Below are 18,318 nucleotides of genomic sequence, written 5' to 3'. Positions count from 1 at the left end.
TTTTTTTATTCTTAGGTTTGTCTTTATCCTTAGGTTTTTGTCAGTAAGTTGAGTTTTTGCTATGCTAGACAAATTCTTAGGGTAATACTGGTTTGTGTGGCTTTGGTCTCTCTTTGTGAGGAGCTATGACCCTTATGGGGCTCTTAGACCCCACCTTGGCTGGGGTTTAAGGCCCGTTACAGCAGGAGTCTTTTGGGATAAGGAGTTTTGCAGTTTTTTACAGGGATAGGACTCGGCAAGGTTTATGAGCCTGTAAAAGGTGTATAGTATGAATTATGACTCTGGGGCCTGGAAAGATAGACATTGAAAGGTATCTGAGGACTGGAATTAAAAACTAAAGCAACTGGTTACACAATCCCTAGAGGGAAACACTCACGCTCTTCCTGTGCCACACAGCCTGTGCTGTCTGGTGAGGCAGCTGAAGCACGTCCAAGCGTGTCCACAGGCCACTGCTGGCTCAGAGCACTGGCTGCAGTTGCCTGGTTGTTTCATCACAGGTTGGTCTCCTGGCCTCTGAAACCAACTGCTGACACACTGCTTTGTGCTGGGAGAAGCTACTGCAGATGTTGAACATGAGCAGCTCTCTGGTTCTGTGCAGTCTGTGAAGACACACTGCAGCCATGATGATCAGCATTGCAACAAGGGTGCTTTATGGGGATTGGTGGTTCAGTGCCCCTTTCAGAATTTCCTTTTACCTCATGTGCTGATTCTTGATTTGTGTCCAACTGAGCACCCTGTTGCCTCTCTTTTTCCACATATAACTCTTATGGACAGGTGGCTACTGGAACTGAACTGTGGTGGTCCCTTAAATTCAAAGGTATACTCTTTTATAAGGTGTCTGCTGTACTGCAGCAATTAAATAAACACATGGGAAAGTATTGCAGTTTACCAACACTCTATTTCTGTACCTTGGAGGATATAGAGTGTGTATATTTTCATATGGATATAAAACACACACTATCTGTAGTGAACATTAATTTTTATATATCACATATATGCATACATTTTGTACACGTACACAATTAGGAGTGCTGTACCACTGTATATATTGTATAGACTACATCTAGTACTATTATGTGTATGGTACATATAAGCATACATATAAAATAAAATGTAATAGATTTGTTCAGAACTTACTATGACCAGCTACTTAACTGTGCTGCCAGTTGATATTTTGTCTTCTTGTAGACAAATGTTTGTGGCCTTCATGTAAAGGAGAGTAATTGCTTAAAATGAGCAGGTGAAGTTCTTGTCTTTGAGATGCTCTGAAGGGTCTAGCAGCATTTTCTGGGTCTAGTTCTGGAAGCTTTTTGGCCTCAACAAGGAGTGGCCTAGCATATATCCAGCTAACATTTTTCTTTGAGCTTTGTTGTATCAAAAGGCCTTTCAGCAAAAATGAGTAAAAGCATCCAGTGGGGGCTAGTATCTTAAAAGGGGAGCCACATTTTGTCTGTTGGGTTTGGTGGGATTTTTTTTTCCCTGCATAATTCTGGTTTTTCCATAGGGCTTTTTTTGGTAGACTTGAAACTACCCTGCAATTGTGTTATATCAAACTTCCACTGCCAAATAAATACAAATAGGTATGCAAAGTCCTTGACCAGTTTGGGGGGATGTAGCTATCCACCACTTACTCAAATACTCATCTGGCACTATTTAAGCTTTTTAGGAGGTTGCTTGCATGGAAGGGTTCTGGGGCAGCATGAGTGCAAGCATGGAGTGAGGGGAGAGGAGCCATGTCCCGCTGGGAGCTGGCACGTGATGCTCTGACTCCTACCACTGCTGGCAATGGCAGCAAGCAGCAGAGGGCCTGCGCCTTACCTCCTGCTGCTTCTTATCTGCCCCTTGCATGGAGCAGGGCAGCAAGAGCTATGCTGAGAGAGAACTTGTTAAAGCCTGCCACTTTCAGCCTCTTCTTCTAGGGAACTTAGCTGTGGACACCAGTTAAGCCTGATAAAATTACCAAGACCATCTTTAACTTAAAAAAAATTTATTTCACACTTCTATACAAATATCCACAGGCAATTTCTAATCATGGAATGATGTAGCATTCTTAGCTGGTATAACAAAAGTTTGAGATAAAAATATACCAGTGACACAACTTATTTTTCAAGGACTTTTAACACTGCTAAGACATTCATGTTCTTAGATGAGGGCCACAATCTGATTTTATACTCAGGGGTATTTCTCTTATTTCTCAAGCCTCTTAGCCCCTGATGAGCCTGGCTTCTGATGCTGCTGAGCCTTTAAGCAAATAAGCTAAGATTCTAAAATATTTTAATACATAGTTAATTGTGTATTAATATCTTTAGATCTAAAGATATTAATGCATAATTATTATGTAAGCATTCATAAAGTCAGGGTCATAACACACTGAGATTATCTAGTTTAATAGACTCATCTTAGTTAACACTAAAGGTAACTTTTTAGGTGACCATGCCTTCCAAGAAGGTACATTCAAAGTTAGCAGTAAAAATAAGACATTTGACAACTGCCCTCCTAGCAGGTTTTTACCCTGTGAGGGAAAAAGTACCAAGAGGTTTTTGCATAGTTCATAGTACAAGCAATTAACATGCATACTTTTTGAGCAGAATTTTGTTCCAAATGGAATACACAACTATGAACTAAATCTTAAATAGTACCAAGGCTTTAGAATATGGGTAAAAAAGTAAACTCTTTAAATCATTTTCTCAGTTATGTTACAATAACCAGATTACTAATAACACGGTTCTACTTTTATCAACATTCAGGTATTCAAGATGATTCAGTAGTCTCAACGTGGATCAGCTCAGATCCTGACAGTTCAGGTAAGTAAGGCATCTATAGCCTCCAAGTGCTATACAACTGTTGCAGTAGTCAAGGCCTTTTGCTGGCCAGGAAGTCCTTATGAAGCTGGAAAGAGGTTTCCAAAGGACTTTTCACTTTCTTGCAGTGAGTATAAAGTGGTATCTAAAACTTTACTACACTTTGGTGTCCAAATTGTTAAACAGTCCACAGTAATATACAAATCATGTTACAGGACCTGATGTTATAAGCATCAGGAAAAGAAAGCACCCATATACATCATTTGTATAAATATTTACATTTTAGGAAGCATTGGCACCTTCAGTGATTTTTTTAAATGCAGTGAAAGCCTCAGGTCTCATAATTTGAAGTTCAAACACAGAAACACAAAAACCAGAACAGTGGATTTAAAAATTCAGTAGTCTTCAGCCTACCAGTTAGTCAATGATTTATAATAAAAATAAATACAAAAATGACTAAAATATATATATACAGAAAGTACACCTAATATTCAACCCTCTTAAAAAAAAAAAAACCTGTGTATGTTTGTTGTGAGCAAAAATCAGACAATCTGATCTTAAAAAAAAAGAACCCAAAGTCAAGCAACATGACCCAGTGCACGTGTAATTTAAGATGATGCTTTTTGTTAAGACCTAACTACTGCAGCAGGCAAAGGTTATGACTAAAGCAGACTTGCAGGTCTTCAGTTATACTTGAACGAAGTTTGATAAGGCCACTGTGTGTTTATAAAGCTCTGTGTATTGAAGGAACAATGGAGAACTCATCTTGACCTTAATCATGCATGCCTTAAATAACTAGGAAGAAAGACAGGATCAAAGGAGGATCAGGTCTGCTGTAGTGGTTTTGCTTATTTTGCAGAAAAGACCCCACACATCAGCATAATATCATCTTAAGTGTGGGTTAGATTTAAGGGGGATGAAGAGGCAGTGTGGAAATTAAATAAGGCAAATGAAGTCTGTTGAAGCCATTTTAACTGTGCAAATAAAAGCCTCAATAATAGTAGTAATATCTACAATCAAATGGTGAATGTATATAGTGTTCACAGATCTAACTCCATCAGTATTCCATGAGTGAAAACCTTAACCTCTATCTGAACTTTGTGGAGAAACAGTATTTTTGCCTAAGAATAACTTTCATTTTCATTCCATTTGGTGAACCACTGTTTTGTCTCAAGGTCTTGGCTTTTCCCATCTTTGATCTGTCGCTCCTCTTTCCGAATTCTTACAGCGTGATAGCGGGGGACACTGTCTTCGTACCTGGAACGCCGGAAGAACCCGCACTGCGCAGAGGAGGAAAACAACAGTTTAGGGGTGAAGTTGTTGCCAAAGTACTACTGTAGTGGCAGGAAATTCTTCCTTCACACAAATAGGCAGGTAAGAAAATTGGAAACAAAAGTATGTAGGCCAAAAATGTAGCATATTTAGTTGTAAAAATGTGAGCCAAGAGGTCTGCATTAGCTGTTCAGCAGCAGTTAAAGACAAAGGGCATGCTCTGACTATCCATGGTAATCAAATACCTTAAAAAGATTCCCTCCAGTACAAAGCTGTTCATTCAGCTAATGAGGACATACACTGCTACACACAGGAAAGCTGCTTCTCCTGAATCAAAGGTAGGTATGTAGTTCAGTGTCTTCCTGTATGATGACATGATTTACCCTTAAGAACCTACAGAAAGATTTCCAGAACATTCAAAAAAAGTTACCCTAAGTGCCTTGGTTTTCAAAGCATCATTTCCACTTCAGTCACCTGAACTACCTACACATGTGCTGTATTAAAAACATGAGTCTTGCTTGCCATGGGAAGTCGCCCTGGATGAAACCTGTAACAGCTTATCTGTGCTCTTCAGTTTTTTACTCAAGCTGTAAAAACTGATTTTGAATATCGAGGCATGGACTAAAATTAATTTCCAAAACAAAAGGGAGCTATGGCCACAATATACAAAGATAATGATTGGTACACACTCAGCTTTACATCCTTAAGGATCACTGATCATCCTTACGGATCAAAATTCAGGTTAAGAGACATTGTGCAATGCAGCTGTCATTAGATATGCTGGGGGTAAGAACCAGCCAGCAAGCTGGTTAAATGTTAAAGCAAGCAAGCTTTTTTTCATAGTATTAAAGGTGCTGGATTTTTTGGTTCTTTTTGGTCAATAGTTTGGGGGTTTCTTAATATTAGAACTAAGAACTGAATTTTGAAAAATTACAGTGAGCAAAGACTAAATGATTAGCCATTTCATAGTTTCATTAACCACTGTTTAGAAATAATTCATAAAGAATTTCTCCCCACTCCCTCATCCCAAGCACACTTATGGATACAATGCACATGTGCATAATATCGTAAATGGAATAAAGGTTGCTGGAAGCATAAATCATCATGCATCTTGTAACTTCAGCAAAGTGTGTTCCTAGACAAGTACACCTTAGAACTCAAGTAAAACAGATGTTTCCACAGTAATAAATTCTCATTATGAAAACCCTTCTCCAATGTAAGCAACATGTACAGCATGCACTAAAGGTTAGTAAAGCAAATTTATGTATTGTTGCTGCAGTCTCATCTTTGCATCTTAACTCTACAGTGTTGATGCCCATCTTGCAAGCTTAAAAGACTTACTTGTAATGGTAAAGCATAAATTAAAAAAAAAATACAGAAGCCCATTGCAACAGATCACCATGTTTTTTAAAAAATAAAAAAGAAGCATTTTAGACCAGGGTAAACCTCTGTGTGTTCACATGCACCAAAAGCTGAAGAATCTATCAACAGAAGGAGCAAGCAAGTATGATAGCTTGAAATCCAAAAGTTAATAAAACTTATGCAGAAAAAGCTTCACAGTTAGCCACTGCACCCATAGCATCTGCCACAGCTAGAAATTAAAAAATATCATCAGTTACCAATTACAGAAGTAGATCAGTACTATGCATCAGAAGTAAGTCTCTCTTTATCAGATGGCTGAGCATGGATCTCAGCCTTGTGATATGTGGCATCGTAATGATCTTTCTTATTTCTCTTGAAGAAACCACACTACAAGGAAGCAAGGTATTTAGTCATTTTTTGTGGACTGAAAGAAATCAAACCTATTGAAACTGACTTAAGTCTGTCAACTGTCTTCCCATTATCCCTTCACAGGCCAAAGAAACAAAAGAAGTCATCACAAGAACTCAGCTGTTTCTAGATCTGAGAACTTCTTTGATCTATACAATAACAGAGTAAAATAACCTGAGTTACTAGCAGAGTAACCTAAGAATATTATATCAGAGGCATTTTGATAAATTTGTAGAGAATCTGTTTGGGATATTTTTAAGAAAAGCTACAATAAATGACGTCCATAGCAAGTGAACGTAGCTGTGAAGAGCAGAAAGAAGCCCATACAGAAACCTGTTTGTGGACTAGTGCACGGGACAGACAAAACAACAGGGTGTAGAAGAAAACCAGTTACTCTTTCAGCCCTTTCAATACAACCTTTTGTCTTAAACCAATGATGTATCTGTCTTTCCAGTACAATGTTTGTCCTTCATAGAACAGCACACTCTGTGTCATCAGAAAGAGCATTTTTCACTGTGTGCGCATGTGAAAAATGTTTGTATTTCCAGGCACAGTAAAACACTCGTAGTTAGAACCTAACAGCCCACCCAGTATTCATTCATCAGGAGTATTTACAGGAACAGCTGGGCATTTCTTAGAAAATAAGGAAATCAGAACTATCCTATGGGAAGCAACTTGCAGCAAATAGCTTTTCAAAGCTAACTGCTGCAGTTTCACCGGAAAAAAAAGTGACAGGATATTCTTCACCTCCTCTTCCTTAATAACCTTCTGCTATCCAGTAACAGCAAGTACTACTAACCTATAAAAACTAAGAATGAAAGTATTGTTCTGTTATACTTGGGACCACAAATAACTGGCATTTTTACAAAGGTCATTAGAAAAAAGATACTTGATTTTTTCTTTTGCAATATTTAAACGTTTGTTATACCTCTTTATTTCTTTCTTTAAGGTTTCTAATATAAAAAAGCAATAGTAAGAAATTCACTAGCACACATGGCTATGTATTAATACTGTGCTTTTCGTTATTTTCATATACTATCAGTTTAATGGTATTTCTGATGTTATGAGAACAGCACCCTACTAAAACATTTCTAAATAGCTCACATGAAGTTTTACACCTAACTGCAGAGGCTCCCAAAGGCTTTATCCATCTGTATCAAACTATGGTTTTGAAGATTTGTCTCAAGTTTCATCTGGAGCTCAAAATACTTCCTTTTGAGGATGTGAAAACAGAAAAATTATGTAACAAGTCTGCCTGTACAACCATTTTAATTCCAAGTGTTGCAAAACTGAGAAACTGATAATGTATGATTTGTGCAGTTTTGCCCTGTTTTGAGTCCCAAATACTTAATTAGTTTGCTATCTTGTCAGTTATAGACCAGAAAATAAAAAACAACCAGATTCATAAAATCTCACCTTCCATAGTAGGAATACCAACAGTGCAAGCATGAGTATTCCAGCAAGGATAGCCACCGCAATGATCCACCACGGAACTCCAGTATAAAGGGCTACTGGTTTTGCAGGAAATACAGTAACACGGACCTACAGGACAGAAAATATGTAGGTGGAAGGAGTATTTTAGAAGGTGCATGTTTAATTAGAAAGCTGCAATTTATATAGTCATACCTCTCCTCTAACAAGACATCTTCCACAGAATGCTTTTAAAGAAAAAGCTCCCCCTGGTATCATTTGAATATGGTAATGAATTTTTTCAACCCCATTAAAAGGTAAAAATTATTGATAATTCAAAACACAGTTAGAAAGTTAAACTTTTAGCTAGTTTTGTTTTAAATTTGTTTCATTCCTGGTCTTTGGAGATAAGGTAGAACGACCACAACCATAACATGTGGTCAGCATTAAACACTGAACTTACCTGAGCAACTTCATTTGTGAGTTTAACATTCTTAGCTGCAGCAGGAACACTGATAGAAGCCCTAACAAGAATGTCAAGGTAATTCATTTTTGAGTATTCCTGTTCCAAAATAAAACATGTATATTAGACACAGAGCAGGAAAGAACTCTGACCTTTCAAGAAGGGCAGGTAAGAGGACTTACCTCTAAGAAAGTACTGTTCCACAGCCTGGAACGCAGCACAATAGATGCCTTGCTGTCTAAACCCTTCAGGGGACACTTTATATCCACACAACGTGCATTCACATCGCAGCTCTGCAATTACAGATTCCTACATCTGAATAAGATCATGTCTTCACAGATTGTTTAAATATCACCCCAAGATTAAAAATTGGATTATAAGGTAAGTAACTATGCAGATATTCTTTCCTAGTTCTTCCTAACAGTAGATGATCTAAACGTTCAAAATTTAAAAAGCATTGCTATTTGGATATAAGCTAAAAAGAACGGAAAGAGAGAATTTCTTTCACTCTGCCAAACTCAGAAAAGCCCACTTTAAAGGGACCAAGGGAGGTATCTGTCAAGAATACAGCTGTTGCAATATCCTTACCAAGGTCTTGTATTTTCTTTCTGAGAATAAGGAAAATGCCTGGCTGTCTGTAATCTGCTTCTCAGCAACTTCACGCTTCCGTCTTGAGTTATGGGATTCCTACAAGGAAAAAAAAGTAGAAAGCTAAAAAGCAGTTTATCATAAGAATCTTTTAATTCATACAAGCAGAGAAACTAGAGCTCAGTGTTTTCTTCTTCCAAAATCAGCACGTGACTGATAGAATTATATATCCCTACTTACCTACATTTACTGCTAAGAATAAAATTTTGAGATTATCAAAAGGCCAACTGACTATTTTCTTTAATAGGGCAAAGGGAGGTTTAGATTTATAAATCTTTCAATGCTATTTCCATTTTTACTTCTAGATGAAGGGTACTAATGGTACTCTGTTAAAACAGAGTAAGAATGTGCTAAGGTCAGTAGATGCAGGTTTTTTTAACTGTATATTAATTATACTCACTTCAAGTTATACTAACTAATACAATGATCTGCCAAAAATGGTTTATGTGCATGCTGTTTTGATGGTGGAAAATAAAAACTCTTTCTGTATAATCTTAAGATTATATGAAGAAGGAAGAAAATGCACCTTAAGTTTTCAGAAAAAGATTTTGCTAGATAGGCACAATCCAGGCCTATGAAAATTGCTTTTTATTATATGTGTTGTAAATAAACAAATTTAAGTTCAAGCCCCTTTGTCTTCAGAAAAAGAACACGGAATGCCCCTAGGCTAGGAAGATATTTAGTTATTTCTTGTTTTTTGAGTAAGAACTCAGATGTTTTTATTACTGAGCAGTTTTCAATAATACTGATGAAATTTGTTAGAACAATCAGCAGTTTAATCCTGTATAAGAGCCTATGACAGCAGTGCTCATTGCAAAAACAGTCATTGTGTCATAGCATCTATCCTTCAGCATATCAGCTTCATCAGCTGTTACGAAGTTTCCTGATGGGCTTATTCACTGATACACCGGTCACCTATAGTGCTTGTGAGCTGCTTAAGATATAAAGTAACTCCTTCTAGGGGAGGCAAGCTCTCGTGCCTTGCTCTCACTTGTGTGGGGTGCTTCCATGTTGTACCACCACAGAAGACAGGGTAACATACCGCAACACGCAAACTGTTGATTTCATTCTCAGGTTGACAGGAGACTTTTTCCAAGCCTTTGGAGTCTATTTTCATCAAATAAAGCAGCCATTTGCCATTACTAATTTCTTTTGGCCACTGGATGTCCAGGGAAGCAGTGCCAAATGTTTTCAGTGGTCTGCCCAAGTTAGTTACCTGTTAAAACAAACCTCCTTTAAACTGTGAAATACTTTTCAGAGTGATTTTCTTCCTGAAAACATTTTTGATTTGGACAAGCTTTAAGCATGCAGCTAACAGGAAAATTAGATCAGATGAAAGGCAGTCAAAATAGTACAAAGACAAAGCATATACCAAAACTAGCATATGTGGGGAGCAAGTAAATACATAGAAGGATTAGAATTCCCTAACACAAACTTACAGTTGTTGACTTTTTAGAAATTAATCTTCATGGGAAACAACAACTCAAATTTATAGTTAACAAATCAGTCAGTTGCGTAACTGAGGCAAACTGCAAGTTTCTGATGAACTCTGACACAGAGAACAAGCTCTTCGCTCTTGTAAGTCTGAAAGTTTTTTTCCCAACCTCTTCTTTTTCTTTATTAGTGTCACTGATCATGCTAGAAAGTTTTAAGTCAGGTATTTCAACTGCTGCTGCTATAATACATGGACCAGGTAAAGAAATAAGTAAAAGACTGACAGAGATGGACTTTATTTCTCTTAGTCTCCTCCTTGCTGTATTATGCAGAAGGCCAAGACAGCGGAATAAGCTCACACATTCAGAGGGGCTCTCGCAGCACCTCCTTGCGCTGGCTCTGTGCTCAGCCCACTCTTGCTGCCTGTGTGCACCAGCCAAGCCTGGGCAAGCCCCAGGCACATTCTGCTTTAACTTTGTTCCCTCCCTGCAGAGGCTTTTATGCCATACAACTGAATGTGCATGAACTGCTCCCAAAAAAAAAGTGTGCAGGCAGCCTCAGGCCACTTCCTCAGAATACGATCATAAAATATCTACGCCTAAAGAAGCTTTAGCCCACAGTCAAACTGCATGTTCTGAACAGGAAGTTAGGATTTTGGGACAAAGAAAGCAAATGTCATTATAGCAACTTTTTAAAGTATTCATATGTATAAAGCAAGAAGCTGTGCATTGATTAAAAGCAGCTGTTGGCATCATTCTAAATTACTCACTCTGAATTCATACTCTATGAGGTTTCCAATATCATCTTCAGATTTCATTGCACTCTCACCAATGATGTTACCTCCAAAATATACCTGAGAAGGCTTAGCAACTCTGTTCAGGTCGGGGTGGGAAAGGAGAATAATCAGATTTTAATGAAGCACAACTGTCCTCAGACCCCCCAATCCGTCATGCTATCAACACTTACCCAGTGAGTGATAAAAGCAATTCAAGAACCACTTTAGCACTGGCTGTAATTGGAGTCAAATTAACTTGAGTGCTTGTTCTACAATGAAAAGGAAACAATGGTGTTTATTTTACAAATTCAGTGGGTTTCTCTCTACTATTAAATTACTTCAGTGAATCAAACAAATAAATTCAAAATGTTTACAACTGCATATCAAAGCAAAGTGCAGGTGCATGCACATGAAGAAAACTTACGTTTCCAGCTTCAGGTTAATGTCTAGGTCTGTTGTATCAACATTAACCTTAGTGGTACTTAAGATCAGATAAAAGGTTACCTAAACAAGAAAAAAGATAATGAAATACATGAGCTCTTTATAAGATATATTGATAAATGAAATTTTATAGAACATTTCAGTATTAAGTTCTAGAGTTAAAAAGAGAGATCCAAATCAAATTTCCAGTTGCGACACACAGGACCTTTGGATGACTGCAGTCAGTCAGAATGAGATCTTACAACCAGAGTAAAGTAAGTGCAACTTACATTAGAATTTCTTTTGAAAGGATTTCCAAGTTCACACTCTGCTTGAGAACCATTTTGGTTAGCACCACATGTTAGCTGTTTCTCCTGATTAAACAGATTAAACAGAACACATTTACAAGTAAAAATATGCTGGAAATATTTTAAATTTTTCAGTATTTTTTTCTCTTAAAAATACTTACAGGATAACCCCTCATCTCTCTGAATGCAGAGTATGTCAGACTGTCTGGAAAAGTTGCAATTAGTTTAGCTTCATATGCATCTTCACCATCTTTTTGTGGATTTTTTACATCAGATGGATTGTTTGTCACAGTTATTTCCAGGGCAATATCTTTCTGGTCTTTCAGAACAAGCACTGGCATGCCCTTTTCACTACAGAAACAGAATGTACAGGGTTCTGTGCATTAGGAAAACAAATGTGTATGCAAGTTTGCTTCTTATGATTGTTTATCCAAATACAATTTCCTCATATTGGGGGAGAACTATAGTAAAACTGTGAACATGCATAGTCAGGTTTTTTTCCCCCACACCAGTATTTCACCTGACAGTAGCCAGCAGTGAAGAGGAAGAACAGGATGATAAATCCCTCAAGTAATCAGGAGTTTATAATATTTCTGAACCAGCACTTGCATCTGACTCATGTAGTGATGAATTTTCTCCAAATCAATCTACTGACCTGCTTTATACTTGTAAAGTATACATGGGTTTGGCTTCTGAGTGTGGCACTCACTGCTAAAAATGTCTGACTACTGGCAATAAATAAACATTTGTTTGCTTGTTTTATCCCTGCTCTAATTTCACTGGCCCTCCGGGAAGGAGGGATGCAGCAGGGTGCTGGGGCCGGCATGTGTTAAAATGAAACAATCACTGCACTTCTCTGTAACGACTTCTCTTGGGCTATGAGACCATACTCTATCAAGTCATCACAGAGTTAAGTTTCATCTGTGAAATAATTGAAGTGTCACACAAACTACTGCAAGGCTGGTTTAGAATATCATTTCTCCAGGTATTAAATTGACTTGGTTTTTTTCTTTTATCCCACCCTGCACTATTGTGGCCACTTAGTGGCCATTCAACTCTGAACCACTTTTCTTCTCAAGCTCTTCCCCTCTGCCCCCATTCCTCACCCTGACAAATCGATACTACTACCAAGGGCTGTGGTTGCCAAACACAAAAAAAAAAAAAAGCTGCTCTCTTTCCCAAAATCCTCTCCTAAAAGTTCTTTTAAGGACTTGTTAATAATTTGAATTTTAGAAGTGCATTAATCAAGACTTACAGTGGTAAATAAGTAAACCTGTCTTCATTTCCCTCTCTCGTACAAAACCGGTACTGAAGCTTAAGGTTGCTGTGACATTCATTGTCTTCTCCACATCCTTCTTTTAAGAACTCCACCTAAATAAAACCAAACCATTTTTACCACCTGACACACAATAGTAGCTTAAAATCAGACTCCTGAAGCACATTGAATAAAGCATCTACATGGAACTCACAAGGCACTTTCCCTGGACAGAGTTCAGATTTTAACCTGACTTAATTCTTGCCTGTTGAGTATTGCTTTTGAGATACAGCCCTTGATGGTGGTAGTTTAGAACTTTACGTGTGACTAAAAAGCAGAGTTGGATAATTCTAAATGAGAGGTACCCTTATTATGAGGAAAATACATCTTTAAGGGAGATATTCCCTCCCTTCTATGTCACTGCTGCAGTCATTGCTCAAATGCCATTTCAGCATCCTAAGAGTAGAAGAATTAAGAGTGTACATTATCTTGTTATGTTGGACAAATGTTCCCAACAGGAGACAATGAATTTCTGTTTTTAATCAAAAGTACATTTCCTCCTATACTTACTGGGGAGAGGAAAGAAACCAAGGAGCTATACCATTTTCACTTTTGTTGCAGAAGAACATGGTACATAGTTCATAACACATTGTAACATGTTCAGAACAAAATATAAAATAATAATCCAACAGTTACATGTCCAGTGCCACCCGAATTATTTCCTTTGGACACAATTTAGTTTTCTACCGTCTTTAAGTTATTTGTAGAAGTACAGATTTTTGTGAGTATGTGATATCAAAGGCTTACTTTTGTGGTCTCTGTTTCAGATTCATTTGAATTTAGAATTGGTGTAAGATCTGGAAGTGCACTCTCTTTTCTCTTGGATGGTGACTCCAGGCCAGCAATTTTAACACTGACTGATACTGGAATGGGACGTAGCTTATCTTTAATTTTTTCCTGTTAAAATATTTTAAATGGCATCATTAGTATACAGTGCAGAGAAAAAAGCAACACAAAGATGGGCTGTACTGTATATAAACTCAGCATTTTCTAAACATGCAGGAACACAAAGAGCCCGGCACTATTTTCCTTTTTTTCCTCTGGTTTCCCAATCTGACAGTTTGTCTCACCATTAAGAATTCCTATGAACCACAGACAGTAATTCAGGCAGGTGAAATTCACACAGCTGTTGTAAAATAACACACTGGAACAGGTTTGAGTAATGTGGTCTGGTAAAAGGTGTCCCAGCCCCTGGCATGGGAGTTGGAATAAGATAATCCTTAGGGTCCCTTTCAACACAAACCATTCTATGATTCTATTCTATTAATATATGAAAGTACTTTAATTTACTGTGGTCAAAAGCAACCTTGGAGGCTGACTTATTCCTACTGAGCCATGGAGAGGGAATCTGTTTAGCCTCTGGAGCAATACCATCTCCAGGCACCGCTACAGCAGCCAAGTCAAGAGAACACACACATACCAAGCTTTCTTGCCCTGCCCATTTGTCCACTCCAAAACCCATGGGTTAAAATTCTTTTCCTAAACAGTCACATTATAAAATTCTGTAACAATTATTTCTGTTGGAACCAGCTCTCCATTTCTGGCACTTAGTCGCTCTCTATTGCTCTAAATTAGTTCAGCTCTGTGAACCTCCAGAGTGTGCTGCAGTGGCTACAGTTTTCATCCCTACTTTGCAAGGCAACAGGAGGAAGCAGCATGTGTGCAGAGAATAGTAAACTATGGTGGGTTTCTATTTTTGAAGTTTTATATTGCATATGACTTTGAAATTATATACAAAATTATATAAAAAGGTTCCTTCCATAAGGCTGCCAAAAAAAGAACATTCTTTTAAGTGGATCTAAGTGAAAGGTAAATAAAATACTCTCTTTTACCTGCAGTATGAGCTTTGTAGTCACACACTCCCACGAGTTCTGTCCCCTGAGGGTTGTACTTGCAGTGAACTGATCAGACGAGTGGTCACTGAAGCGCACCCTGGAGGGCAGGCCCAGCTGCCGCCTCTCATTTTCCACTTCAAACGTGTAATTGATCTCTATGTGAAAAAATAAAGTAGATCACTATAAAAAAATAATCACTGCCATTTAAAAGAGAACTTTAATTTTACAAGATAAGATCTTAAGCATTATTCTAGAAGACTGCTCCAGACAGTGCTGGACTTCACAAACTGTTTTCAGTTATTTAAAAGAAAACTTTCTCCATGTGTAAGTTTTGTCCTGCCACAGTTGAGGGCCAGGTACCCCGTATGTGAATCTAAAGAAAATTTCTAAACCAAATCCTTTTATTCCCAAAGTAAACCGTTCCCTTGGGCATGCGGGGCTGGCTGGGGGAGCTGTAATTGCTGTATGGAGCCAGCAGAGGGCTGAGCTACCGGCTGTAAGTGCCCCAACTGTGCTGGGTCCCAAATGGCACCTGAGAGCCAGCAGGATTCTGAGGACAAGATACACTGGTAATTTTAACACTGAAAGCAGAAGTGTGCCTAGAGCTGTCCAGCTGTGTGCTGAGGCATGTTTTCCTAGATCTGAACTTGGTGCATCTTTAAATGATTGCTTCACCGAGCTAATTCAGTGCTGCACAGATGGAGAGAGCACTGAGTGTGCCAAACAAACACTTCACCTGCTAAAGCACCAGCACTCATTCAAGCACAGCCTTCAGGTTTTAAAATTAAATGAGAAACTCAAGACAACACAGGAAAAAAGGGTCGTTGGCCTAAAGTTCTTCTCATTTCCTCTGAAAATCCTACACAGTTCTCCTAGAGGTAATAACAGCAGCATTGTAACAAGTGCTTTACATCTTTATGGCATAGTCTTCCAGTCTTCTCCTATTAATGCAAACTTTTTTATTTAAGTTAGTGATTTCCACAAAACCATTTTCATGTATACAGGATAGGTTCATAGGGTAAGCCTCCAATAAGAAGTAATGCTCACTAAGGATGTATAAAATTTGCCTTAAAAAAGGTTTAGGATTCTCTAAAGCGGCACTAACCTAGAGAGGCAAAATGGTTTGGGTCTGTATAGAAGCCATTTGCTCACTGGCAGTTGTATTACTTAGAAGGCTTTAGTCTGTCATCCACAGAACAGCTTAACACACCAGCATGACTCTAAATACAGACTGTGCAACAGCTGAGCTTGCACTGAGTCACATTTTAAATTTGTCAGTCACTGTCTGAGATGACTCACTATACTTTGAGTAATATGTTTCCATGATGAACTCTTAAAAAAAAACAAACACCAAAAACAAACCATGTGACAGATCAAAAATATTTATCTTCAGAACTTACTTATTCTTGGATTTAAATCTCTGGGGTTTGCAGTATATTTAAAACATGCTTTCACATCCATCCTGTAAAAAGTGCCAAGAAATTAGTATTAACTTTTATTAAGGCATGGTCCAACAGAATGAAAAGTTTCAACTGATCAGTCTTAGGACTGTGGTATTTACTGCTTACTAGACTGAATTATAAAGCAAGAAGAAATGGTTAATAAGAAATTAAGGATTTGCTCTTATGTGTCTACCCAAGACAAAGCTGTTCAAGCCAAGATACTTGTGGTAAAAGTCTGAAGAGGCAAGGTGACAATAATTTTCAAAAATGAACGTTATGAGAAGGTCATATTCCACACCTTGTCTTTAGCACAGGAGCCTGAAGAAGTTCAGGAAGTCAAAATGAACGATAGATCTGCTTAACCTGCATGACTCTCATATCCCTTCACTTAAACATGATCACTGAAAGAATCTGGACAGTAGAAAGTTCAATACACCAAGGCTTCTGGTAATTTCTTTTCTCATTTACCTGATTTCAGCCTGGTCCTCAGGGTTCTTCTTCTTTAGATCAATTCTATCAGGCTGTACTGTAATGTTTCTTCTAATGCTTATCACAGGCCGAGATCTTCATTTGGGGAAAAAACAGGGAATAAAAATAATTTGTAAAAAAAGAAGTCATTTCTGTTAAGATTAATGAAATAATTAATGTGAATATCAGATTCTCTTCACGCCTCCATTGATTTGCAACAAAGACACTCCAAGAAACACAGATTTTGGCTTTGACACTGGTTAGGAAAAAACCTGAAAACTATTAAAAGCTAAGCAAAGGTCACCGAGAACAACTACAGATCCTGAGTGGGAAGCAGGCTACACTAATGTGATGTTGTAGTTGTCTTTCTATACAATTATGAAACACAGAAAATTCAGTGGTGGTTTCTACCACCAGTAGTAATTCAGCTCCTGGGAACAACTACAGGTACTACAGTTCATTCAGGTTCATGTTCACAAGAGCTTTAATATGGAGCCTGGTGGCTGTGGGAAATGCTATTTCCTGCTTCCTCTGCATGTAGGCTGTTACCATACTTCTGCCTGACAACTTGTCTTTTCTTTTTTCTGGAAGGGAGAAGACATTTCACATGAACAAACAAATGAGGTGATCCTGTTCTCATTAAAGCATCAAGATGTTGTTTAAAATAGCTGGTAAGCCACCTGCTCCACTTAACTGGGCCACTCCTTTCACTCTTCGTCACCATAAGAGGTTTTTATTCTCACCTTGGTAAAAGTTTTTGTCCCGCCTTTATCAGCAAAAGATTAAAGCTCCTTTTGAGTAAGCAGAATGCTAAATAATCTCACCAACTCCTCTACCACCTACTCTGTTCTCTTCCACAAGACATATGAGTTGCTGTTCTTGGGCACCGTTCCAGTGTATTTAAGAACATTACTATTATGTGCAGAGATACTATACACCTTAGAGATGGGAGCATAAATTGTAGGAAGGGCTGTTCTGCCTGAAAAGTAAAGTTGTTTGTCCCAAAGCCCTGGTGTAATTAATTAAGGTTCCATATATAATACCTGTACACATTTACAGAATCTGACAGGGAACCAACAGCAACATCAGGGTAGGAATTTTTATCCAGGTCCATATTTCCAGCAATAGAGTAACCAAAGAAATTGGTCTTTGTTTTTTCACCATCAAGAACCTAAAAAGCAAGCAGATTGAGGGAATTCAGACATTTAAGAGAGATAAAAGTAAAATAAGTAACAACTGAACGTAACTGTCTTACAGACAGAGACAAAAGAGGGAAAGAGATACAATGAAGTAGGACCTGTGAAATAGGACCTCTGTGTTCAGCTCAGCTAAACGATACTGAAGTGCCAGGATGATTTGCTCTTCTTCCAAGAAGTTACTTGGCAATAGCAGTGAGTACCAGAAATTACTGATCTGCCGAGAGCTTAGTTCATCTTTATGTACAGTATTTATGGACTAGAAACACTTGAAACAGAAGAAGTATTCTATAAAGTATTCAAGCAGTATTCTAGGGAGGATTATGAAGTTCCATTCCCACCCTGCAAATTGGACAGTGACCTTCAAAATAAAACAAAAAAAAAAAAAAAAAACCCCAACAACAACCAACCAAACATTTTTAAGAAGGAAGTGAAACAGTAGTAATGAAAGAGAAAACAAAGAAACTAATTGTTTTCAAAGCACCAGATTTATTTTTTTTAAAACCCAGAATTTATTTATCCATACATCTTTTTCTTTCTCACATACTATTGGTGCCAATGGATGGCCCGAGAAATAAAAATATTTTTTCATATCAAGAATTCGTCATCTTTCCTGTCAGCAGTGCAATCTTTGAAGGGCCCTGCGACTTTCCTGCATACCGAACACCCCAGTAATAGCAATGGAAAGAAAGATGGATAATAGCCCTGTCATTCCTTTAATTTTGTTCAAGAATAATTATATAGTAAAGGTTATTTCATTA

General features: G+C 37.9%; 1 protein-coding gene and 1 long non-coding RNA gene across 7 annotated transcripts in view; one reads left to right on the top strand and one right to left on the bottom strand.

Annotated features, from left to right (window-relative positions):
- The first annotated feature begins 1,053 nt into the window (after window positions 1-1,053).
- LOC108961712 (uncharacterized) lies at window positions 1,054-18,313 on the top strand. 3 transcript variants are annotated; one of them, XR_007777960.1, is made up of 4 exons: window positions 1,054-2,804; window positions 4,030-4,175; window positions 16,953-17,032; window positions 17,619-18,313. It is a non-coding gene; the product is annotated as an uncharacterized LOC108961712 (long non-coding RNA). The 3 variants fall into 3 exon arrangements; XR_007777961.1 differs by lacking the exons at window positions 16,953-17,032; window positions 17,619-18,313 and adding an exon at window positions 5,928-7,253 and having other exon boundaries at window positions 1,057-2,804; XR_007777959.1 differs by lacking the exon at window positions 17,619-18,313 and having other exon boundaries at window positions 1,058-2,804; window positions 16,953-17,394.
- ITGA6 (integrin subunit alpha 6) overlaps window positions 3,359-18,318 on the bottom strand; it is a 39,809-nt gene continuing 24,849 nt past the window's right edge. For 2 of the 4 annotated variants that reach the window (XM_050976808.1, XM_018911539.3), the window contains exons 9-26: window positions 17,405-17,532; window positions 16,362-16,457; window positions 15,852-15,913; window positions 14,449-14,606; window positions 13,364-13,513; window positions 12,557-12,672; window positions 11,463-11,652; window positions 11,284-11,367; window positions 10,998-11,077; window positions 10,765-10,842; window positions 10,568-10,670; window positions 9,407-9,580; window positions 8,305-8,403; window positions 7,899-8,009; window positions 7,717-7,815; window positions 7,260-7,385; window positions 5,693-5,822; window positions 3,359-4,081 (exon numbers count right to left, since the gene is read on the bottom strand). In XM_050976808.1, the coding sequence (XP_050832765.1) occupies window positions 5,715-5,822; window positions 7,260-7,385; window positions 7,717-7,815; window positions 7,899-8,009; window positions 8,305-8,403; window positions 9,407-9,580; window positions 10,568-10,670; window positions 10,765-10,842; window positions 10,998-11,077; window positions 11,284-11,367; window positions 11,463-11,652; window positions 12,557-12,672; window positions 13,364-13,513; window positions 14,449-14,606; window positions 15,852-15,913; window positions 16,362-16,457; window positions 17,405-17,532 (1,962 nt within the window). In that variant the 3' untranslated portion in view covers window positions 3,359-4,081; window positions 5,693-5,714. Of the gene's footprint in view, window positions 4,082-5,692; window positions 5,823-7,259; window positions 7,386-7,716; window positions 7,816-7,898; window positions 8,026-8,304; window positions 8,404-9,406; window positions 9,581-10,567; window positions 10,671-10,764; window positions 10,843-10,997; window positions 11,078-11,283; window positions 11,368-11,462; window positions 11,653-12,556; window positions 12,673-13,363; window positions 13,514-14,448; window positions 14,607-15,851; window positions 15,914-16,361; window positions 16,458-17,404; window positions 17,533-18,318 lie in introns of those variants that run through there. The other 2 variants (XM_009087994.4, XR_007777958.1) reach the window with 2 other exon arrangements.

The sequence above is a fragment of the Serinus canaria genome, chromosome 7 (assembly GCF_022539315.1).
Source record: "Serinus canaria isolate serCan28SL12 chromosome 7, serCan2020, whole genome shotgun sequence".
NCBI classification, from domain to species: Eukaryota; Metazoa; Chordata; class Aves; order Passeriformes; family Fringillidae; genus Serinus; species Serinus canaria.
The sequence above is the reverse complement of the archived record's forward strand: the minus strand, read 5'-3'. Positions and strand labels throughout refer to the sequence as shown.